The 24,489-nt window shown below is 39.3% G+C and overlaps 2 protein-coding genes and 1 long non-coding RNA gene across 8 annotated transcripts in view; 2 read left to right on the forward strand and 1 right to left on the reverse strand.

Annotated features, from left to right (window-relative positions):
* The window catches only part of Aprt (adenine phosphoribosyltransferase), a 26,217-nt gene extending 19,196 nt beyond the window's left edge, over positions 1 to 7,021 (forward strand). The window contains exon 4 of one of the 2 annotated variants that reach the window (XM_022832540.2): positions 6,931 to 7,021. In XM_022832540.2, the coding sequence (XP_022688275.1) occupies positions 6,931 to 6,939 (9 nt within the window). In that variant the 3' untranslated portion in view covers positions 6,940 to 7,021. Of the gene's footprint in view, positions 1 to 3,764; positions 4,033 to 6,930 lie in introns of those variants that run through there. The other variant, XM_022832539.2, reaches the window with a different exon arrangement.
* On the reverse strand, positions 4,352 to 21,059 carry LOC111260070 (uncharacterized). Of its 5 annotated transcripts, none has more exons than XM_086968128.1 (18): positions 20,992 to 21,059; positions 20,053 to 20,444; positions 16,667 to 16,893; positions 13,853 to 14,099; positions 12,992 to 13,162; positions 12,414 to 12,557; positions 11,958 to 12,089; positions 11,701 to 11,844; positions 11,053 to 11,190; positions 10,805 to 10,933; positions 10,467 to 10,622; positions 9,716 to 9,895; positions 9,169 to 9,354; positions 8,605 to 8,742; positions 8,141 to 8,221; positions 6,894 to 7,059; positions 5,395 to 5,656; positions 4,352 to 5,226 (listed from the first exon to the last, which is right to left on the reverse strand). In XM_086968128.1, the coding sequence occupies exons 2-18, from the start codon at positions 20,156 to 20,158 to the stop codon at positions 5,077 to 5,079; spliced, it is 2,757 nt and encodes a 918-aa protein (XP_086824254.1). In that variant the 5' UTR covers positions 20,159 to 20,444; positions 20,992 to 21,059; the 3' UTR covers positions 4,352 to 5,076. The 5 variants fall into 5 exon arrangements, with proteins under 5 accessions (XP_086824254.1, XP_022688270.1, XP_022688271.1 ...); XM_022832535.2 differs by having other exon boundaries at positions 10,467 to 10,661; XM_022832536.2 differs by lacking the exon at positions 20,992 to 21,059 and adding an exon at positions 20,841 to 20,855 and having other exon boundaries at positions 10,467 to 10,661.
* Positions 21,060 to 21,150: 91 nt separating this feature from the next.
* LOC147753545 (uncharacterized) lies at positions 21,151 to 23,925 on the forward strand. Its single transcript, XR_015310877.1, has 2 exons — positions 21,151 to 21,588; positions 22,106 to 23,925. It is a non-coding gene; the product is annotated as an uncharacterized LOC147753545 (long non-coding RNA).
* Positions 23,926 to 24,489: the final 564 nt, after the last annotated feature.

Genomic DNA, 24,489 nt, shown 5'->3' on the forward strand with positions numbered 1-24,489 from the left:
ACCGGGCGCGTGAAACAAAGATGAAAGTGAGATGGAAATTTTAGGGTTAGTCGCCGGTGGGCCTTTTTGTGTAGTGTTCTAGTCTGACTGACAATTATGGTGACGGTTAACTGATTGCTAGAGTCAGACAATGTAAAGTGAAGGTGGGCGAAGGCGGACGTCTATGTTTGTGCCACTTGGTTTGTTCTCAGTTTCGGTTGTCCGTCTCGGTTGTTGAGTTATGCCGACCTTTTGGTTAGGTGAATTCTTACGGTCGATTGTCACGGCTAGCAGTGCTCTTAATAAAATACACGTACTACGTAAATACAAATACATATATGCACTCAATGAGGAGGGTGTCATGACAACGGGATAGGGTTTTTAAGAAGCGGCTTAATACCCAGACCGTAAATAGCATAATGTGAACCTGCCAATGTGGCCAATTTAAACGCAATGGACAGCTAAGCAGGCCAATTTGTAATGGGTATATTAACAACGCGCTAGATTACAGTCAATTCAATGCAAAAAAAAAAAGAAAATATCGCCAATAACAAATGAATTCGAGACCGACATCGCTAGGTTGCCGCTAGTAGGGCACGATTGTCTCACATAGAATATGTTATTATAAAAAACAACTGGAATCTTTGCCCTGGCTTCCGGATTGTCTGCTGCGTTTAATAATTTTGATCAATTTTCGCACGTCCGAAGGGCACTCGAGACGCTGAGCGCTTGATGTATCCAATCAAGGATATTGATAGGCCAGGAGAGTTTGCCATCTCCCTGGCTGATGACTACGATAAGTTTCAATTGTGCTGATGTCTTTCACATCACCTCACATATAGAGAAGGACACTAACTTAAACTGACGAAACCGCTCGTGTCACGGTTTGCGTGATAGCTGCAACAACTGTTTCTCATACAACATTTGACCGTGGAACTTATCAATACAAAAGTGATCAGTCTAAGGGCACATTAAAATATTCCAAATCTAGTTCTAGCCATATTAAACGAATTACGTGAAAAGATATGAAATTATTATAGAGAACGTACCCGTCATATAATGGTCATGAGCTAGTGCTGCGTGATATCGCGGGTTATACGAAGGCAACTAAACGTTACTTGCCGTATCGAAGATATCGCTCAGGGCCCCGCGCGTTTTTTGTATTCCTGCCAAACATTTGCAAAGTTCTGTACTTTTGCTCCTATCGATCCCTATTTGGCATGCCAGTAACTTTATTTTGTTATACATACTTTCCTCTGATTTTATTCATCACGATCTATCACAGCACGTTGGCCCTACTAGGACGGCGTCTAACTACAACGGTAGTTAGTAGTCGGACAGAGCTCTACGATCGTAAGATGGAAAACGTTCTTACGGTCAATCTTTCACTAGTCTAAACCTAAAATAATCATGCAGATACTTTTTGGTCTAGCAATCTATGGATTTAGATGGATTAAGTAGTCGTTGACTGTCACTGCACCCGAAAAGAGTTCCACAGAAAACTTTGTTTCTATAGAGATAATTTGTTTTCAGCTTAAGAGCCACTAGTGGGGGAAATAGTTCAAATTATGGTAGTGTTAACATAGAGCGGATAATTACAGTAGAGAAATGTCTAGGTCCATTCTATTATTATTTATATTGAAGATGAAATAACGCTTCCGAAATTCGCGGCAAGGGTATGGTTCATATAATATGCGTGGATGCTCCAGTTGATGAATTTTTAATAATGGATTCGCAATAGATGCAATGATCGAAAAAAAAATATATTGACTGCCGAAGCCGAAGCCGAAGTTGACGAAAACATTTTTGCTATTTGGAAGTATTTCCCAGACTACATGTGCGCTATTACGTGCGTGGTCGATGAGGTACCGTAATGCAGAACGGAAAATTGTTACATCAAATAATGGAAAGTGTTCTGAAGACCGAAGCAATCGCGGATCTTCTAGTACAAGATCCGAGCTAGATGGCGGATGCATTAAAAGTCTCGATCCAGCTTCTATGAACTTCTGCCGGCTAGCAAAGGTCGTATGTGGCTTGCCATTGTCATAATGGAAGGTGATGGTTTCTTTGTTCACCATCTCTACAGAATTTTTATCACTCGAATGTATTTATATATCGTCTTGGCGAGCTGTCGAGAGGAATCGTCGTTTTGCCAGGCGATAGCAACTCAAAATCACGATTTCTTTCTAATCCCGCCTTCCACCAAAAGAAGGTATCCTTCTATTTTCTGGATTTTTTCTACCTGCACCTAATTATGGTAAGTAATCCACTTTTCACCACCCATGATGAACCGCTTCTGAAATGGGTCGATATCGTTGCGTCTCTGTCGAGTTTTGCAGACGAAAATACGATCGGGTAAGTTCGTTTTGGTCAATCGTGTGACGCTTAAAGCATTGAGGTTTTTTAATTTAAAAAAGTTCGGTGATGCATGCTTAGCCCTTTGGTGATGTCGTGGCTATTTACGTATTGGCTTTACTCCACTTGCTCAATTCTTCAGTTTCTACATAGTTGGTCGGCTACTACAACCAGCCGGAGATTTCCTGAACGAAAGGGATAGGACCATCTTTAGGCCATATTCTAACTACATACAATTTTCGTATGGATTTGCGCAGCAATTATTTCTCTATCGTAATACAATTCTAAAGTTTTTTAAGTTAATTTTTCAAAAGTTCTGCTTTTCCTCAAGCCGCTCTATCATAAGTTGCGCGAGTCTTATGGCCATCAAACAGTTCTGTTACCCCTAGCACTGCCAGATTTCACTCTTTAAACGTCGCTAAGGCCCACTCCACGCGACTTGTCAGTGGCACAATTGAAGTGTGTGGCTTTAAAGAAAAACACGGTCGATACTTTTTCGACAGTTCAGTATCTACATTGAAGCTCCACCCAACAAGGGACAAAAACCCAAGCTTCGTTAGTGTTTTTATGATTTTTGTCGAGTAACAATGAAATTTCCTCACGTTAACGTAAAAATGCGTAGGTACAGTCAAAATTCTAAAGAACACTGAACATAACAAAGCAGTAATTGTTAATATATATGTATTAACAATTATTGGTATAGAATCAAAGCCAGAGAAGGCACACTGAAGGTTCAGTGCTGTAACATGCCCATGTCAACAGGGTTATATGTAAGACGAGACTCAGTTCATGACTAAATGACTAATAGACTTTTGCATGCCGAAAGCATGGTGTCTATAGTGGCCGTGGCCAGGAGGAGGCTGGATAGATAGATCTGCTTATTGACTGTCGCGAACGAGTTAATAAAAGTGAGGCCATGCGGTTTGCCGCAACGAAGTCGTTTTAACTAAAGTGTGACGTCCCGTTCGTAGATCAATAGTTTACTTCAATTGCACGTCGTTTAAAGTTGACGCTTTGATACTGGATTATCCTTTCGCCTTCAGTATCCTAAGGCTTCCCTAATCGTTTGTGTGGGTCGACATTTCGAAAGATTTTCTATTGTAATTTTATTGTTCGCGAGAATGATTCATGCACCCAATGATTTTTTCTCCTAAAAAGTTGTCAGAAGGGCTTTTCCAGTGTCTCACTATTTGTGAGTAAGAAAGCAGTTATAGCAGATGCGTTCTGTATTGCCTGCAAACACCCCCCGCATTATGTAGCAATCATCTTTATCATACTATAAACTTTATGCGATTATATATAACATATATTATATAAAGCATATATGCCTTGTCAAGGCTGTGGTTATCTCCTTATTATGATACTGGAACTATAAAAAGGCGGAGTGAGATTCTAATTTGGATTCTATTTAATGTGTATGGTGTCTTCAGGTTGCAGTGTGTATCGTCGTAATGGAGCTTGAGAACCTGTCCGGAAGAAAGGTTGTTGAAGCCGGTGGATACTGCGTGGAGACTTTGCTAAAATTTCCTTGTTAACTACCGCGTTAATATCGCTAGTCATGCACGCGTGGTTTTCTCGGAAGGCGCCAAAAATATTTTGGCGCTGGAAAGAGACTTTCCAACTACATTGTTAAACGATCTTCCAACGGGTTGGATAAGTTTCTAACAAAGCTGTTCATGCACCTCTGCTCTGAGCAAATATGGCCTTGTCCCTCCATATCTCGTTTACATTCCCTCTACAGGTTGAACATTCAGTATTACAAATCAAAGCAATTTTGAGGTATATAGAGTCTGCAGGCATTGTATCACGCGTAGAGATTAGGTATAGTAGCTGACCTCTGTGCCAATGAAAGTTTGTCAGGGTGCTTCGAGGAGAATTTGCTACGGTGAGACAACAATCGCACTACAGAGAAATACATGAAATTTTTATACTCAAGTTAATATGAAGTTCAGAGTTCATCCGACCTGTACAAATAACGCCTATGCATATGTATGCGTCTTCTAAATGAAAACAATGGTTTCAACATTTCCGATACGTCATCGTAAAGTTTGCGATGAACAGATTGTCTTTATTAGGCCGTCGTTGGTTGAGTATTCAAAATTGTGTCACATGAGCTGGTAATTCTTTGAATTGTTTTTTTGAAAATAAAGCAGATGCAAAAAAAACGGAGTCATATTAGACGGTGGTATATGGATAAAGGCCGCTTGTTTTGCCGAATCTTGCTTTGTCTTAATAATATTATCTTTAGCATACATTTTATTAAGACTTCGTTGTGTCAATAAAGTCCTATTCTACTTCCGTAGCGTTGAAAATATCCACAGACCTCTCTAAACGAACACAGCGGTGGACCTAACGTATGACAGAGCGCACAGCTTACAAGAAAAGGGCGTATTACTGGCGCCGCTGGCACTGGTTTTCCACCCAAGCACTAGGACTCAATAAATATTATATATATGAATAACGTGATTCTAGGGTATTCTAGAGAGAAAACTCAACTTTTTTTCAGGCATGTTTTTGGTCCATATAATTATCACAACTTAAGTGTTTATCAGTCCTAATATGGAATGGTTTTTAGGCTTTGTAGAAGCATACTTTTATGTTTGTTATTCAATAGATTGTAGTCCTGTCGCACTACAAGGCTGCGAGGGGCCGCAAACCTTGGGAGCGCTAAATAAATTACCTTACCCCTGCGAATGGATGCATTTTATATACGAGGACTTTATTACATGGTCCTGCTTTATCCTAAAATGTATTCTGTGGCACGTAGAATATTATCTTCCATTCGCGGGTTTCCTGCAGCTCGTCCCTGCGAAAAGAATTCATCCGATATATCTTCGCTTTTAGCGTAACATAAATATCCTGTGCCACAGTCAAACGGCGTCGCAACACCAACTGTAAAATCAGACGTATGCCGTTATGTAAGTATCCCCATCAGTATCAGATTAATATGAATTATAAAAACAACATGGCGAGCAGCTGTAAGAACTGGCGTGCGAGTGGATTAAAGCAAATAGGATCAAAGAGTGTTGTTTAAATTATTGTCTATTGACCAAATCGTACCTTAGCCCACGTCTTGTGATGATAGAGTCGGAAGTCTTCATTCGTGGCCAGCTTTCCCTTTGTGTTTTGTCTTCGATCAACAATCTTGTCAACGTTAAACGTAAATTCAGCAAATTCGTCTCGCGCATGAGTCGGTTTTACTGATATTTTCTGGCGCTGGTGCTGTGATGAATCACGCTTCAGGGGTTTATAGGCGAACGTAATAATCTTTGGCGTAAGTCGACAGCCATGATGCTCGCACAATTCAGTCCGGATGCACCGACTGCTTGAAGAAACAGAAATTTAATACGTACTGGCGGTCACAGCTCAGTCTCGTCCTTACACCCTAATAAGGACGCTCTTTCAATTGGGTTTGACAAATGCTAAAATATGCCTCGTTTTCATCGCCTGAGATTTGTATGTCGAGATTGACTGATCCGAGTCAATGAATAACTGTTTCAACCTTTCTCAAGGGAACTATGGCATTACACTAAGAACGTCAAGAAACCTGCGAAATCACGACACGTTGGGTTAGCTTGAACAAAATGGGTCAGAAAGCAACCGTTCAACAGCTTTTTGGCCATTCTGAAGCCCTATTTTTTTTTCATCACCAGCCGCAGATTGAGCCGAGCAGATAAAGCAATGCAGACGATTCAATTGTAGTTTATAAAAAAACTGTTATTCAAAGGAGGAGATTAATTGATACCATCACATAGCATATGCGTGAACTAATCTACACGAAAGTTTCCAATAAACATACAATGGCTGCGGAATAGCCATACGTGAATGATTCACAATTCGTTTTTAATTTTTACGTGCGTGAGAACGGGACTGCCAAAAAAAAAAGCCAGGTTCATGTATCTAAATCTTTTGCCATCGAACATGTTACACCATAGACAAACAGACCAATTATTAATTGTTAAACATAATACAAAAAGTATGAGACAGAAATACCCTTGAAGAGGCAAAAGAAGTATTAGTAGAATAGGTATAAACGTTTGGAAATGTTTGTCATGGGTTTTATCAATTGGAATTTAAGATCGTCCTGTGTCCTTGAGAGATTAAAAACATGTACGGATATCCAAGCGTCTGATTCAATTCTAGACCCTGGTAGGATCAGAAGTCCGACGCCAGTTTCTTCCAGGCCTTAATGCATCGACTTAACAAATGTATATGGTTAAGGAAATTCAATTTTTAGAGAAAATTTCGCTTGTGCACTGTTTTTGTATAGATACAAGAATTTAACATTATAGATTCAAGATACGAGTTGCCTTTCTGCAAGTAGGATTACTGTAAATGGCTTGCTTTACTATATAGAGTATATAAGACCACTCCATACTATACGGAACTGCCCGACCAGATAAGTTACCTTAGCTTTCTATTAGCGTTGGATTTTATTTTTCTACTTGCATTGTTTTAACAATCAGCTACGTAAGAAAATTTATTGAGAAAGTTGATTAACAAATATGGTACATGAAAGTTGTGTGAAAGCCGGAAACCTCTTTTATTGAATTACTCACGATCGTTTTGCGTCTTTTTTATACATCGATGCTTCAGGACAGGTGAAGTCAACGCATCGGAAGTCACCTTCAATATTGATGCATTTTTCACTGCCTGTGCAATTGTTAGTCCCGGCACGGCATTCGTCAATATCTATGCATGCTGATGGCCCGTTCATCACAAAGCCTAGAAATTTAATAAAAAAAAATGGATAATAATATGGGCATATGTAATTTATAGTATCCTAATTATGCAATCTAGATACATAATCTACACCCATCGGTGTGATAGGAATCCAAGCATTGAAGTTACGGTCGCTCACTTCCAGGTTATTATGTGAAGTTGCGTAAATCACTATTTTATTTAAAGCAAAACGGACTATAAATTTGAACGACGTACTTAACGATTTAATTTTGTTCCTGGATCTGCTTTGATTTCTACGAGCACTATAAATGTTTGGACCTGTGGCCTCCTGATAAATTATATTATAGATATTATAGTATCGATTATATTATAGTAAATAGATATTATAATTATTCGGCTGTATTTCTATATTAACGCCTCTCCATCGGTACAACTGACCCAAACTAGAGCTCAACGAATATCTAGCCTTTTTTTTTCTTTTTAATGTTTCCATGCATTAAATCGCCTACTACAATTTACTTCTTCACTTTTTTCCGCAGTTATTATATATCTGATAATAAATGGAATTTCTTAAATATTTGCTTCAGCTATTATAAGATGTTTCTTTAAAAATTATCCAACTGTTATAAAACAGATCGTTCGAACAGAGAGCGGCTTCTTCGAAAAAAAAAAAAGAAATAAAAGGAGTATTATTTTGTCATAAAGGAGGCAACGAAAGAAAAAACACAGTTCTAAAGTATTTTCTGTGCAAATTATCTAGAAAGAAAAACGGATTTTAACGAGTGGAGGTAATCGTGGGGGTGTTAGAGAGAAAAAAGCTCATCTCATTTTTCAAATCGAAGGTAGATAATAGTTTAATGATTAGCTTATTACAAAATAGCCGCAAAATTTTTATAAGGATTTTCTAAGTGTTAACAGTTAATCGAGCTCACGTTACACAGAAAACCAAAAACAAGACGTATTTTCTTACGGCAAAGTCGATGTTTGCTAGGTATAATCATCTGGGCAGTATGTTTCAATCGATGAAAAACGATGGAGGCGTTTATTCAAAAGAACGTTCAGAAAAAGTTGAATAAAACGTTGTTTCTGTTCTAATAGTGAATTGACTGAGGTCGTCACTTACCTGGTGGGCAGGTGCATTCAAACGATCCAATCTTATTGATACAAACGCCTTTACATAAGCCGCGCTCACATTCATTCACGTCTTAAAAGAGAACATGTTTACCAAGTTATTAAGGACAGTTAAAGGGTTAGTCGTATTATAACTGCCCCAAATACAAGGTTTCGTCTTGCTAAATAATTATGTAGATATATATGAAACAGAAGCCGTTATCTATAAAGTAGATTAACAGTAGTAATGTTTTGACTAGAACTAGAATTGATGTGTTTTTATGCATCAAAAGAGGCCAGAAAACGTTGCAATCCATCGTACAGTTGTCCGTTACGCGTATGAGCATTTTTTTCATAACGCCGCTCAGGTAAAAGGCTTCCTATACAGCTGGTTATCTTCACCTGACAGATAATCTTCACTTTGTAAGTACGAGCGAGTTGAGTCAATGTGCGTAACCGTTGCTTGGTTCTACAGACCTATGCATTTTGTTGGGTCGTAGAGATCGGGCTCAAATCCATTGTGACATGTACAACGGTACGTTCCGGGAAGGTTCACGCAAGAATGTTCACATAACGGATTGCCGACCCGGGCGATTTCAAAACATTCATCGATATCTATAAACAAATGCTTCAGAGTTATATATACACTCAAAATAAGATGTTCGAGTAAAAGTCACGAACCTTGAATTATGCTTTAAACAAATGAGACTTGACTACTCTGGTCAACTCACAAAAAGATTATAACGGTGGGGAACATTGTGTTATGGCTAAGACTATTTAAAAAAACACTGCGATAAATCCTTACGCTACTCAGTCTGTTTACGAGTAAGTAGGCTCTCGACATAATTTCGCCAAAACCACTAGATACAGCGATAACCAGATAAATCATTTCAGCCATTTTTATGACACTAGAAACAAACAAACGGTTTAATTTACGGTTGAGCACAAAACAATTTCCATTTTAAATCATATTCGCTTTGTGGCTTCATTGACGACAAGCTATAAAAAAAAGTCCTAAATAACAGTATAATTGTCACATACCTTCGCAGTTTTCGCCGTCCGGTCGATATCCAAGAGGGCACTTCGATTTTTCCGAGACGTTCCAGTTTTGCTCCGCTCGAACGCAAATGCCCCTCCAGTCACTAGTAAATCCTTCTTTACAGTGGCAAAGGTAACTACCAAACGTATTATCGCAATCTGCAGTGTGTGGGTCACATGTGTGCAGACCTATAAATTCAGGCAAAAGCTCTCTTAATGTTAATTTTTTCCATACATACATACATACATACATACATACATACATACATACATATATATATAATTAATAGTTGTGTAAATTCACATTTAAAGGAATACCACCAGTTCAACAGCCAGTAAACAGAGTTCATGCAGCGCTTAACTAACGTTTCGTTACCAGTAAAAACGCAATCCGGATTCACCTGAAACGCGGGTCTCCTAAATTTAGTAGTTGCAGCCTTTCTAGGTTAGTTCATAGACACTGACAGCAATTAGAGAAACTCTGTACGAAAAATGCATCGATTTCTAAATTTGTAATTTTTTTTTCCGAAATTAAGTGGAACCTACCAACCTTCTTGACATTCGTCAACATCCTCACAGGTTGTTCCGTTTGCTGAGCGTTTCAGCCCTTCGGGGCACTTAATGCCGGAGTCGCGACTGATAATACGGGTGCAACGATAAGATCCTATGGTATTTATGCACTCCTGGTCGGGAGCACAAGCTGGATATTTTAAAACGCACTCGTTGATATCTTTGCAGCAAAACGAAGAACAGATATATAATTATGGATTCGTGTCATCATGTTAGCCTATATATAAGAATATTCTAGAGGACAAACGCCGATAGAAATGAGCGGATCTGTTCTTAGTCGTCAAAATTCTGTTAGCGAATAAATGTACATTGTAACAAATTTTAAATAAAGTTCCTCATTACTAAAAGTAAACATATAGTTCCTGTAAAAAATAATATACGATTCATAATAGAACGTTAGCCTTCGCTGACCATCAATAGTTATTCTTAGAAACACCGCATATATTTTCAACGGTTAATTACTCACGCTGAAGAGACGTACTCATTTTTCGGAAGGTCGGAAGTTTTTGGTAATTTCACCATGAAAAAGAGGTTATTTAGGAATGTCTGGAGGTCCGTTTGTTTTCATCTAGTCGACTAGAGTGGGGTAAGAAACCGACAAACACTTTGGAATTGATAGGACGACTAATAGAACCGTATAATTTTACCGAAACCTGCACGCTCACAGATAAAAAACTATATCGAACGATTACTAGGTACTATTTTCAAAGCACACTAGAATTTAACTCAACCTTTGCAGATGTCAAAACCCCGATCGTGGTAGTAGCCATCCGCACACGTCCTTCGCAGAAGGCAAGTTCCATCAGGAGCTGTCACTTTACCAAGGAGTTCGCAGTTTTCGTCAACACAACGAGCGCTTCCTTCAAGATTTTCGCAACGCTGCCCGACTAAACAAATGATATCTCCCGTAAAACATTCATCAATATCTGTGCAATTCAATACAATGAAATAGATACGTGTTGTCAACGAATTCTCGGACAGTTAGCGGCTGCGTCATGAACAGACGAAATACCGTAATTTACGTTAAATGTCAATACAGTGCGGGAAGTTTTGAAATGCATTTACATACCAATGCACGTCCCGTTGTCGTGTGTGTAGCCCTGCCCACAGGTCCTATGGCAGACGAAGCTTCCCGCCATGTTTACGCATCGCGAATGCGGACCGCATGCCTCTCGATGCTCTTTGCACTCATCGATATCTGAAGAGGAATATGGGTAGGGCAAAACAAGCTGCACTAACTCGAATATACCCCAAGCTATAAGACAATTATTAGTGTTTAGTTGTTTTTATGCTGTAACCTGTTCACTATAACATTACCTTCGCATTCTCCTTTTTTGTTTCTCCAGTAGCCTTTGTTACATGCAGGTTTCGTTCTGCATTCGAAGCCTCCTTCTTTGTTGAAGCAGCTTTCCGTTGATGTGCAGTTGTGAATCTCTAAAGCACACTCGTTAATGTCTGAAAATCAATCACATAAACATTTACTCTGAATTTTTATTTATCTATTGGGCATTACGTAGGAGAAAACATCATAATTTCAATACCTGCGACAAATATATCTAACGCGTAACGCCGGTTGGCAAAAAGCAGCTTAGCAGTGACTCGTCATCTCCGACCTGGAACACCTACCTTCTCAATTCAGACTGGAGAAACCAAGCGGGCGTTACCTAAGAGGTAGCTTCATTGTGTTTTAGTTGGTTGCACAGTAGTGTATGAAGACACCTTCATTCACGGAAAGGAGCTCATTCTTTATTAGAACTTACGCTCTTAGCTAACGCCTCGCACGCGGCACGAATATCAGGGCAGTCCGACTGCTTCGGAGTGGTTTGACGCAGTCTTAGAAAATAGCCTAAAATGGTTAGATTGGATAATTCTGAAAACTATATTTGAATTCGTATCGGTCTGTGACCTTTGAATGAGGGGCAAATGAAATTTTGCGCTGGCTATACAAAGTTGAACGGCAATAACCTTCGCATGTCTCGCTGCCTTGTCTGTCATATCCATGTTTGCAAGCCGGCAATTGCTTGGCCGCGCATCGGAAGGATCCTTCCTGGTTGATACATGTCTCCAATACGGTGCAGTTATGTGTACCTTCCATACATTCGTCGATATCTAAAATTATGTGCGAATACTACAGATTATTCAACGGAACCTAATGTCAGCATAATTTTTATGATACAATTCGTGGCGTAGAATTAATCAGATGGATGTTCTTTTGCACCTACCATTGCACTCGACCGTAACTGGGTCCACCTTGTAACCTCTATGACAGTGACTGACACAGACGTATTGACCTCCACGATCTACGCATTCTTCTTCAGTCGAGCAATCGTGCACACTCGAACATTGGTCCACGTCTGATATCATTAATATCAGAAAAATATGTGGGTATGGAAAAGGCGAGCGAATATAAGACCAGGTCGTTAGGTGTTGCTTCAAAGCGAAAGACGGATAAATCGGCAATTTAATTATATCAACGTGCAGCAAGCCATATGTAGCTTACTAACCCGCATTCATTCAGGATTCCTAAGGTCCACATATAGTATATATATATATATTTGTTGGAGAGCCTCAAATTTGGCCCATTATACATGACTATGGCCTTCTTCCAAAAAAGAGTCGTAATTTTACAGCAAACGTAATACGTTATAAGCCGGAGCGTATTTTTTGAAAAGACTTACCAATACAACCCTGATCTATATGAAATCTGTAGCCAGGCTCGCAATCCGTCCATGACTTATTGCGGCAGTAATAGTTGCCGAGAGTGTTCATGCAAACCTCATTTGGGGAACATATGTGTTCCCCACTGACGCACTCATCTCGATCTGCGGTATGTTAAATGGCAAAGCAGGGCATGTTGTGGGGGAGGGGAGGGGAGGGGAGGGGAGGGGAGAGGGTGAAGCAATTTTTGAAAAAACGTTTCATTGACACGAATTGCTTATATGTGAGTATTCGCATTGACGAACTTGCGCCAGCGGCACCCGCAGAAGAAATGTGCCGATAATAACTGAAAAGGTGGCTAATGCTACGAGTTTAAGGGGGAATAATTTGCTGCATCATGACTTTTAAAAATAACTGAATTAAAAGAAAGGTATTTTTTTAGAGTAAGCCGTACAGTCGTACGTCGTCTAAGGCCTCTTCGGCCAACAAGTGCCCTATCGGTAAACTTGCCTACTAGAGCTCTAGTATTTTTATTCGATACCTATCAAACATGGATTAGTAATCAATAGTCACTCAGCTAGCAGGATTGAATGCAAACCTATACAGTCTTTGACGTGCCGACTATAAAAGAATCCTGTTGGGCAGTCAGGAATCACCTCGATCTTCTGGAGCTCGAAAACGTTTGGTGAACACTCGTATCCTCCAGGTAGATTAAGGCATATCGTACCGCGAGGGCAGGAATACTTCCCCAAGAAGCATTCGTCGATGTCTAAGATAGGATCACACCCAAAAAGTACTGATCGATGATTAAGACTATAAGCTATAATAATGTACATTTGTACTTGCGAAGCGAAGAGATGTGCGACATAATAAAAAAATATATATGTTCTGTTACAGTTGCGCAAGTAGATAAAAATAACTTAATTATAGTGATAATAATATAATATATTTTTTAGCTGATTGGGCCAGCATATAGTTAAATAAATCATTGTAGATAATAACGCTTTCAAGATGTATAACAAAGAGACTTTGGGGGTAGCCTTTTATAAATGTATATATATATATATATATATATATATATATATATATTGATTAAATTATTCAATTGGAATAAAGATTGCAAGTTACTGTTTCAGACGGTAATAATTTAACCTTAAAAACAACCTCTAATATAGCTAAAGGTTACAGAAGTTGTAATGCTGGTGGCATCAAAACAATTTTACTGATTCGAGAATCATTCGGGACTAAAGTGCCAAAGCTCAGACGTCGTTTTTGCAAACTCACTAAGTAAAAACATTTAATAATTTTAAACGGCACACCACTCGTGCTGTTATTCGGGTTCGTTTGGTCGCTACGATTGGGATCGTACCGTTCTGCGTAACCTTCTTACTGTCCGTGCAAACTCTGGCGTATAGCGTCAGAGTAGAGTGGCTAGAATATTGAAGTAACTTTCATTTACCTTCGCATGCCAAAAGCGTCCTATTGAAGTGGTAACCTTGGTTGCACATTAACGGAAAAGGACCCGGTAAACTCGATAATCGTCGTTGCTGTAAACTGAGGCTTCTCCAGGTCGCCGTTGAAGCGGAATGAGTTGTCTGCTGTTTGCAGCACGCTTGAAACGTCCTATTCAAAATGGGTTCTCCTTCCAACCAGGGCGCCGAGCATGTCTCGGACACAAGTCCTTCTCGACAAGCTGTACAGCATTCCTAAAATACATGCAGTACGAGCTTGATATGTTTTCTCAATAGGCCCACATTTCCTATAAAAAATTATGTTATGAAATTTAAAAGCATCATACAGAAACTTTTGCGTTTAGTTAAATTTGCTGCTAATGTACAGAGTACAAATGGAGGCGCATTTCCGCCTTTTTTTTTTATTACTAGACTAGACTGAAGTGGTATTCTAAGGGACAGAAATAAGAGACAGACCTTTTCATGCAGAGCAAATTGTTTCCGTATAAGCGAGGTACTTTATATATATAATTTTTCTCTAGTTACCAGAATTATATGATAAATGGTACCCCATTATATCCATATACTATAAGTCGTAATCTAGATTCTATTTGTAAGACATCATTCGATGATACCATCGAACCAAATGTTTTAAACGATCATATCTCGTGTATTTTTTCAATGAATGACTCATATACGCGAGGCAAGTGTGTCAAGAACACAGTCACTGGCAATAGAATTTCTAACGTTTCAATGAGGTTCTGGTTGTTTTTCTACGATGTTGGATTCTCCAATGATGACATTTGTCTGCATCGTTTCGTGCGTGAAGATGAAGTAAACAAGTGTTTATACGGCAGTCGCTTTCAGCTACCGCTCGTACGTGACAATGCATTTAATTGAATTTACATGAAACAAGCGGACGAACCGTTGGAACGGGACACTACAACGAATAGCTATGGCTTGTTCGAGCTAGATATACGCGAACACCTTCCATGACATATTACCCTATGCCTAGCTGAAGCCTGATTCAGGTATATAGCGTCTTGATTTTTTCCATCGGAATAATTCAACGATCATTTTACCAGGTGGAAACACCATTGCGTACTAGCAGGGCATACGATTGATCCTATTAAGCAATCCTGCATTACACCTGTCATCTTAGTAACGAATTGCTATAAACGCACTCTGAAAAAGCTAATGCCGAGGCGGAGTATCTATAAATCTATCAGTACGAAAATCTATAGTTTGTGTCGCTAACTAAAAGTTCTTAACTTTGTAACGTTTAGTGGTGGAATAAGGATACCCGAACCGGCTGGTCCTAAATAAAGGCTTGCTCTGTGTGGCTTAACTGCATACGACAAATCATTAATGCATGTAAAGCGAATTTCGAGGACTCAGGTACGCAACTGATCCCTATTTTCGGGAAAATAATGTTACGATTTGTAGGTATATACGGTACTGTACTGTATATACAAGTCATGGAAATTTTCGTCCACTTTTCGTGAGAAAAAATCGAAATTAGAACGGATTACTTAAAAAAAGTAATGACAACTCGAATGGAATAAAGCAAATAATTAAATTGTCGCGTAAATATTAATCCACTATGACGACGGCTATGTTAACTACGTACTACCGTGAGGATGCCTGTCGTTGGTCATCTTCAATGTATTAGAAATTGTTGTACGGCCGTTGTCCAGGTATTCGCTTTTGAAGATCCTGGTTGACGGCCTCTTCGCATTCATCGATGGCCTATCGTGAATTTAAGTGCAGGAAGTGCAAACTTACGTTTGCAAAGCCACTAACCCTTTTTTCAGTAACAGAATTAAGTTAGACTATGTTTTTGGTCACAAGATGGACATTGGACGAAATTATATTATTTATCAGAAGTCGCAGTTCGAACTGCGCAACACCCACTGCTATTATTATTAGGACCCAATATAAAATAAGGAAGACAAACAGGTGAACTTAATATGGCGTCTTTTGTAAATGTTTGTGCATTTCTCTTGTATAAAGTGTATTTCGTTACTGTTTATTGCACAGATCCAGTTCAAATTATTACAAACCGCCTGATTTCATGTTTCCGATGTCAAATCGAGCTTTTTGAATGATCTCCATGTTTTTTTACAAGCAGCAAATGGTCTAACTACATCGGCAAGATCCATACCTACAGCCATAGTCAAAAATGGCTAAAAGCAAGCCGACTGGACCTCAGCTGTGATCGTATGATCGTTGCAGCTAGCATTAGTTACTGGTTTTTGTTTTAATTAGTTTCACTATAGTAGTAGATACTTCTACAGTTTACAAAGATCATTATCGGATAGTGTTTGCGCGCTAATTAAGCATTATATGCTCAACTTATTGGCATAAAGTTCAAAAAAATAGTAGACACAAATAAAGAACAGTAGACGAAAGACACAAGTCCAAGCAATAAAAGTTCCGGCTTTATATGGCGGCACGAAGTTCCACACAGGTTTTTTTTTTACATATTTGGTCCGTTCTTTCAAAACATTTCCTTGGTATAACCGGTTCGACCCAAATACTCCAACAGACCAGTCATATTCTGTAATGATTTTTGCCTCATTCAGCAATTCAGAGTGGGTGCTGTTGATTTGTCTGTGGTAACACACTCAAACCAACCATGAACATATGGCGAAATCTTGACTGATATTCGTGCTTAAACTGAAGGAATAACCATCCCATGGACACTGCTCCCATTTAAAGTATTTATTTAAAAGCACACATATTGTGTAAGCTTGACTTGTATTTTTGTCAGTGTATATAATTGTTTCCAGATAGAAAAATTCTGTTTTGTGTCTTCTGACCTCGGCCTTGGCATGGATGAGCTCTTCGCAGGGTTTCCCTGAACGAGCGTGTTCACGTCCTTTTTGGCAATTTTGCTCGTTGATTTTTCTACGGCAGCAACGACTGAAATAACCGAGGCACTCCTTCGACTCGTCGAAGGAAAACTCTTTTTGTCGTAGATTTGCGGCAATCCGTTTGCATCCGCCAGTAGTTTGCGCTAGAAACTCACCGAATAGACAGCAGCTGTCTGAAAATGAAGTAAATTAAAACAAGCAATTATGAATCTATATTTAGTAAAGGTGGTGACTATGAGCTTGCGCTAGTTTCGTTCGTTTTCTGTTAACGACGTAGCCCTAGTCTCACTCACAAGCAGCTTGTTACCCTATAAAATCATAAAAACAAGGGTCACAACCGTCGATACGAAGTATGTGAGCGTGTTCATATATTGCCTTATCATGACTACCTAATGAATGCTAGTAGGTCAAGTAAGGGCTTCGAAAGCTTAGTTTTCTGGCCAGCAAAACACGCAGTGACCTTTTGGGCATTGACTCGTTCTGCAGACACGTTTTCACAGCTCTTAAAGAGAGTCCTCATGTTACATTAAGCTATCGGTGATGTTATCGGCGGTTTAGACTCACCCTCAATATTGATGCTTACCTACAAAGGTAAATCCGTATGATATCTGCCACTCTCTATGATTTTTTTTCTCTTATCAATGAAGAAATTCGTTAGCACATTAACACATTAAAAAAATAGAACCATGTGTTGTTACTGATTGACACTTGTCCTTGGATAGATCGCAGAAAAGACCGATGCTGTTATAAAAGACATTATCTCTCTCCTATGAGCCGAATTTGGCAGCTGCCTCATTATTATACCTTTCTGCATAAGAGACGCGGACCGCATCAAGCAACAAATCACTTTTTCTCTCATGACGAAGAGGTTGCATGAGACTGTGCTGCAAAGGCAAGGGCCTTTTCGACCCCTTGGGCCAATGAATAGAGCTACCGAAACACAACAATGCCACTTCAAGAATGACCATTGTTATGATTTCAGCGTTTGACGCCAGATCACCAGGCCGCTTGATTCCGGGTAAGGTTAGACCCGTTTGTATTTGTTTCCGGAGGAAGTAACGCTGATGCCACTGCAGTGCAGCCAGTTGAATGTTTGGGGCCTCCGATAAATCGTAGTAACTGCGTTCAGGGGCATTTCCTATTCTATGAATGCGTCGACGCACGTCACTCGTTCAAAGAATAGAAAACAATGTCTACACATTGCTTCTCTACTGGCACAGTGTATAAAGCATGAGTAGAGATCGCGCCGTGTCGAGTAACTCAGTTCAGCAAAAGAAAATAGAGAGATTATTCATAAGTGGACCATCTTGCGTGACCTTGGGGACATTTAGCTGCGGAACAACTGGATAAGGTCTTTACGTGAAATAAACGAACGAAGCGCTACGCATTACGTGATCCATGGTCAGAACGGTGGCCTTAATCGTGATCAAGTGCTGGTGGATCTTAAGGGCGCATACACACTTTCAAACAACACATATGTCAAGATGACCACTCACGCTTGATATAACACTTATTTAAGTCAGCGCCGCCTGATAAACGCATGACGGTACGAATCGCTCTGACATTTGCCTAATGGTGATGATTTCAGTGCGGTCAATCTCATTTAGGTTATACTAAAGCATGCCCCTCCGTAACAAGTCATTTTTTGGCCAAAATTTTCCACGTTAAACTGAATACTTTTCCTATCTTAATGAAATGAAACGTAACGAAACGAATGGATTGTGATTTAGTTCGCTTTACATAGAGAATGTCGGTCGTCAATGATTGTATCGCCGTGCATCGGCTATACTAGCATCTCCGAAGCCAAGGCGTTTTTAAATTGGCTTGTTGCAAGAGAGCAAGAAGAGCAGTGAAGACTGTAAGTGGACCTGAACTGGATGTATATTATCTTCCCTGTCCGTAGACGAATAAAGAAATCTCCATAGAGAGAGATTTGATGATCAATAGCACTCTGCAAACATGCTGTACCTCGAACGAGCTTCTAAACTCCTAACAAAATTTATAATAGACTGGAAAACAAATAGGTTTGCCAACCTATATTTCGATTAGGCTAGGCCTAATTTTATTGGCCTGGCCAAAACGTTATAGCATTCACCTGAACGGGTTTCATATACGCGCCAACTTGGGCGTCGATTATACTTTCCCCTATGTATTTCACTTGGAGCATTGTTAGTTCCATCAAGCATCAACGGTACATGACTTTTTATCTAGACAGACTCAGCCATTTAGTAATTGGTCATGAACGTGCTAATAAAATTCAAGCTCTAGTGCTGAGTGAGTGCTTCGAATCAGGCAGAGTACGTTTTTCGAGGTGGTGTAACGGTCGCGTCATTGCGTATCGATCTGATAGCCCGAGTTTGGATCCATGCGTAACGGAACAGTCTTTATGAGCCATTTACTATGTAAACACGAGCCGAGGTAAAAGCGAAGGTTTTTCAAAAGGTAACTCTGACGTTTACATTCGCCAGTAGCATTCTGAACTTCAATCGAACTAAGACCAGTGGAGATGACCAGTAAACGCTAAGCTTAGTTATCTCATAGGGCTTGAATCGGATGATTAGTCTCGGATGCTGATGTACGCGCACCAGCCGCTGCCTAAGTCGGTAATTGTTTCTTAACTAACATAATAACTTTAAATACAGGAGAGGCAGTGAATTTCAATGTGAATAGTCAGAATTTTCAAGGCCAAAAACCGGTAAGCAAGGGATAAAATTAAGGGAATTGTCAAAAACTTGTTAAGCGCCCAAAAAGATCTTCGGCGAAGGAGAAGTATCCAGAAGAAGCTGCAAAAGTACAAGTATAACAGCGCTTGTTCTACGGAATCTGTATATAAATCTTTATCTTTATAGTATAAACTATAAACGCATATTACAAGCAGCTCATATCGTTTGCTAACACACGATAAAGTTTATTCGCTAGCCTCTTTTATCCTATGCGATGACTAACTCAATACGTTTCTACCAATCGTATAGAGAAATCTACGTAACTTACTATTTTCGTCCATATTGTAGCTGGATCATTTCAGCACTGAACAGTCGAATGTTCTCTAGAGCAAAAATAGATGCAACCTTACGCAAACCTTAGATGTCGAGATTTTATTTGATCGATTTCGAAATTCACTAAAGTTGCTTTATATATATATATATATATAGACCAACTTTAGTGGCTTAATAAATACTAACGAACATAGGAAAGCATAAATACTTAGTAACTGGCCATGTACAGAGGCTAAATTGCAATGATTACGGATGCGGCCTAATCGTGATAGTGAAAGAAAATGAAAAACAATTTAAAAAAGCGTATGCAGTATCTAGTATATGTCCCTTATCTACCATTTGATGAAGTTGTACGGTCAACTCGAAGTGAGCACACGAGAAGCACAAGGGTCCAGCCGGACGTCATCGGCGATCGGCGCCAAACGTTTGATAGCTCACTCATCCTTTCAACGGTACCCAGCTGTGATTGTTAGTAGGCACAGTTGTTCTTAGTAGCAAGAAACTGTTAATTAGCGCACATAAATACACGTGATCGATTAGACAAAACCTCTTGGAGTGGGCCGCGTCGTTTACTTCGCTGTGGCCGTTTTACTGTGCTGTTATTCGTTGGGCCTTGGACGCACTGCAGTATTGTCGTTATTGCTAGACGAACGGCACTCAAGCGTATTGCACGCCGCTGACGCGCCGAACTGCTTTCGGCAACCGCCAAGACATTACGCGGACGATCACTGTAACGGAACGAAATAATTTGGGCTTTCAATAGCAAAATGATGGAGAGGACACTCGATCGTATGGTAGCATTGGCCGCTGCCTAATCACTAAACAAAGAAAACTATTGGAGAGAGAGAAATAAGTACGACTCTGCCACCCTTGCCTAGCAAACTCTGCCGCTGGGTATAGGGCTGATGCACTTTCCGACGTAGGCACGTTCCGGGTCGGAGAAGACCAGGCTAAAGAATACATGTACCCGGGATGAGGGGAAAACTACGATGCCCGAAACGTTCGTTCAGATAGGTGTTTATAGAAGTTTTTCATGTTAATCTTAAGTAATCATAATTGATCAATATAGCCTAGATCCTGCACAGTTCAAGCAAGGCCTGGTGACCCAGTAACGCTGGACTGACATCAATCGGCCCACGTTGATGCTAGACTCGATCCTGACAGTCGAGAAAAGTAGATAATTTGAAAGTTCGGTTCATTTTTTAAATCTTGGGTGATTTTCGGTTGTCACTCTCACTATATCTAGCAACGGTGAATATATACGATGTAACGTACATTCGGTGGCAGATCACGCCCGCAATTGAATGTTCACTATCTGCATGACGACAACAGTTCGAGATCAACAGGTCCACTGAATAGGCACATTTCGGGTGTGCGGTGAGAGGGAAGGGCGCGTATAAGGTAATTCAACAAGAATAGACATTAATGAAAGAATATTGCGGCTTCTTCACTTGTGTTCCATGATGTCAAAGGCAACAGCGCGCTTCTTCCGCTAACAAAAATAGACAAAACGAAAGAAACGTACATCTCATTGACTAGACGCAGATTGCCTTCATTAAGACGTTTAGTTTCGTGCTGAAATAAGCAAGATGCCTAAACAAATCGCCAATGGCTATAGCAGACATAAACCTCGAAATGTTTTTTGCTTTGCAGATTCTAGTTTTAGATATTTTTTGCCTTATCGACACTTGGACTTCTGTACAGCTAGTGGACGCGGCGGGTTATTACTCCTATACATGAAACGTCGATTTATTTGATCTCTTTTGTAACAGATAAATGTACCATTCTTACCTTTAAGTGTCACGCGTAGTTGGTGAAGAGCTGCTTTACATAAGTCTTCTGAGTAAAAGGATTTCTCATAGATCCACAGAGGTATGTCCGTTTAGGGAAGTACTTGCTTACTGCCCTATCGATAGTTGCGAGCCGTCCGCGTGTATAACTTTCGATCTCAAGGTTAATTAAGAAAATTACTACTTATTTGTAGAAAAAAAAAAAAAAGAAGAACTTTATTGGCTCTTGCATGTTGTACACTGTAAAATAGTTTTATGACTATTATATGATATAGGCTCACTTGGTCACCAATGCCTGCAGCTGGTTCCACCATTTAGAATTGATAAGAAGATTTATGTAGTTCGAAAAACGCCAATTGTCAAACATGCAATTTTCACTAACAGTCGGACACTTTCAAATGTCACAGTAATGTTAGTGGTCATAGTAAAAAGATGATCATGATTAAGTTAAGTGACTTTTTTTTTTGTTTTTTTTTTAACAAACCCATTCTTTGTGACTTTGTTATTGACTCGTCAGGCAAACAGAAATGATCTATAAACAAAATAATGGTATTCGCCACTGCGAAATAATCTAACCTGTAAAATCGGCGTCTTTTCAGCGACTGTCTTGTGATATGGACTCTTTCCAAACATACCTCATGAGCTCCCGAGCACAGCTCGCGATTATCTCTACCTCACAATCTAGTCAAGAGGGCACTGCATAAATCCGAAATAATGGAGCCCGTAGCACATTACAAAGCTCATAAATTGTAGACTAATAGTTAGAATGACTGTTATTTATTTTATCGAGCGGAATGCTTGATCTACTTATTCTGTCATTGTGACACAGAAGGAAGATCTCGTTCGATGCTTTTTTACGCTCATTTTTAGCTAATTCCGGTATCTGAAGTCTGCGTTCTCATCCTTGTAATAAGAGTTGAGTGTATTGCAACAATGCGTACATGCAGAAAGATCGTACGTTATTTCTACGACTTATCGAAAGACTCGTTTGTACCAGCAACGGCATTTTTGTAGTAAAGATATAGTCTAATTCTCGTTAATTTGCTTGCGCTTGTGAATATAACTTCAAGGTCTATTTACTAATATTACGTCAGTAAAGTTTAGTATAGGTGCGCGTGTGATGAAGAACACTGTGAATGGAAAAACGAAATGAGCTCTTTCGTTGCACACCTTCACACCCATAACAATAATAGTAATGTAAACGTGTGGCTGTGTAATTAAAAATTGATTATAATATCGCACTTTTAATTTTATTATGCTTTTTTTCTTTTTAACTGATGATGAAATTTAAAGCGTTTCTAATACATTTTTTTGACCAATAGGATCTATCTCGTTCTATAGAAGAATCAGTTTTATGTAGTAGATATCTTTTGCTAAAACCTATTTCATGTGTTCCCGTTCGTACGGTTCGAACGATAAAAACGTTTAGCAGTCCCATTAAACGTATTACTAAGTACTAGATGTAAATAAAACACATGTGCCTTTATTACACTTATAATAGAAAAGACAATGGTCGAGCATTTGTGAGGAAGTCACTCGTACGATGGGGCGCTTCAAAACGAGAAACTATATAACAATCAGCTCTCTCAACAAAAGTCACTTCGACAATATCAGCGCCCATACACGCTGCCTATCTAAGAATCATAAACAGCTCAGTCATTTGGACATTTTTTTTACGGAACTACAACACATTACCAGAAGCAATGACGCCCAATACTGCAACGACGTCTAATAAAGTGTGCTTGACTAATATAAAAACGCAATTTACTTCAATTCAAATGCTCCTTTATTATATCATTATTAAGTATTAAGTATTTACATTATGCACACTATGTAGATTGCGTTTACGTCAACTATTTACAGAATTATGTACAGTAAATTTTTTTCTTTCGTTTTATCTCTCTCTCTCTCTCTCTCTCTCCCCCCTCGCCCGCCCTCTCGCTCTCTCTTCTTGTCGCTATTTTTCTGTCGTTTGTCATTTTTACATACACATTCTAATAATTTACGTATATATATATATATATATATATATATATATATATATATATTTCCATCGGGCAGAACGCTAGGCGCTCCCTGGTATTTAGTGACCCTCAGCAGAGATCAATCACTAAATTTGAATTATTATTAATATTATCATCCTCATTATATATATATATATATATAGACGGAGAGAGAGAGAGAAGATAACACCGATAGTAATGTGGGGTGGCGGGTTGTTTTCAACTCAAGAGATGTACGTGGAGAAAGAGGAAGATTAGTGCTAATAGTATTAGCCCAGTGGACAATAAGCCATCAGTGAGTCGCAATGATCGGTATTCACCAGCGATGTTTTTTTGTCAATGCGTCGACACGGACCGTGACCGTTACAGATCATCTGCCCAGCGGCCATATGGAACGTGATTTATCGTCATAGTCATTTACAGAGCGATAATAATAATATTAATTTTTATAATAGCAAAGAATTATGTTAGTGGTAATGGTTGTAATAGAAAAAATTGTAGTTATATGTAATTTCGTTTATCACTCAATGTCTCTTCCTAGCGATCATCATCATCATCATCATAGGTTTCTGCTCACTGGCACGTTCTCTTCTTTGTCCCGTTCGTCGGTGGACATATTAACTAAAGAACTATAGTTTAGGTTCCTGTTTGTATCGCAGAGGTAATCGTTCATGCTGTTGTCGGCCACCGCCATCCATAGCATTTTTCAGCGATTAGGTTGACAACAAAGAGCTCGCTGCTTTCATGCAATATCAGTAAACGATATAAATTATTCTTTATGTTGCTTGTTCTTGCTTCCGATCTGTGTTGTCATTAGTGTTGTAAATGATTGGTTTTCTTTTTCAATTTTGAAAAAGCCGAAGATAAATAGATTTACAAACAAACACTTACGCGCGTATCCATACACACACACACACACACATACACATACACACACACACGCACACACACACACACACGCTCGAAACCGAATTGCTTGA

The sequence above is a fragment of the Varroa jacobsoni genome, unplaced genomic scaffold (assembly GCF_002532875.2).
Source record: "Varroa jacobsoni isolate VJ856 unplaced genomic scaffold, vjacob_1.0 scaffold_396, whole genome shotgun sequence".
Taxonomy (NCBI): Eukaryota; Metazoa; Arthropoda; class Arachnida; order Mesostigmata; family Varroidae; genus Varroa; species Varroa jacobsoni.

Coding starts and splice junctions, on each gene's coding strand:
- LOC111260070 (XM_022832535.2), bottom strand. CDS start 20,158: ATGAGTGAGCTATCAAACGTTTGGCGCCGATCGCCGATGACGTCCGGC. Junction 10,934..11,052: donor CAAAAAAGGAGAATGCGAAG/GTAATGTTATAG, acceptor ATTCCTCTTCAG/ATATCGATGAGTGCAAAGAG. Junction 10,662..10,804: donor CGACAACGGGACGTGCATTG/GTATGTAAATGC, acceptor TGAATTGCACAG/ATATTGATGAATGTTTTACG.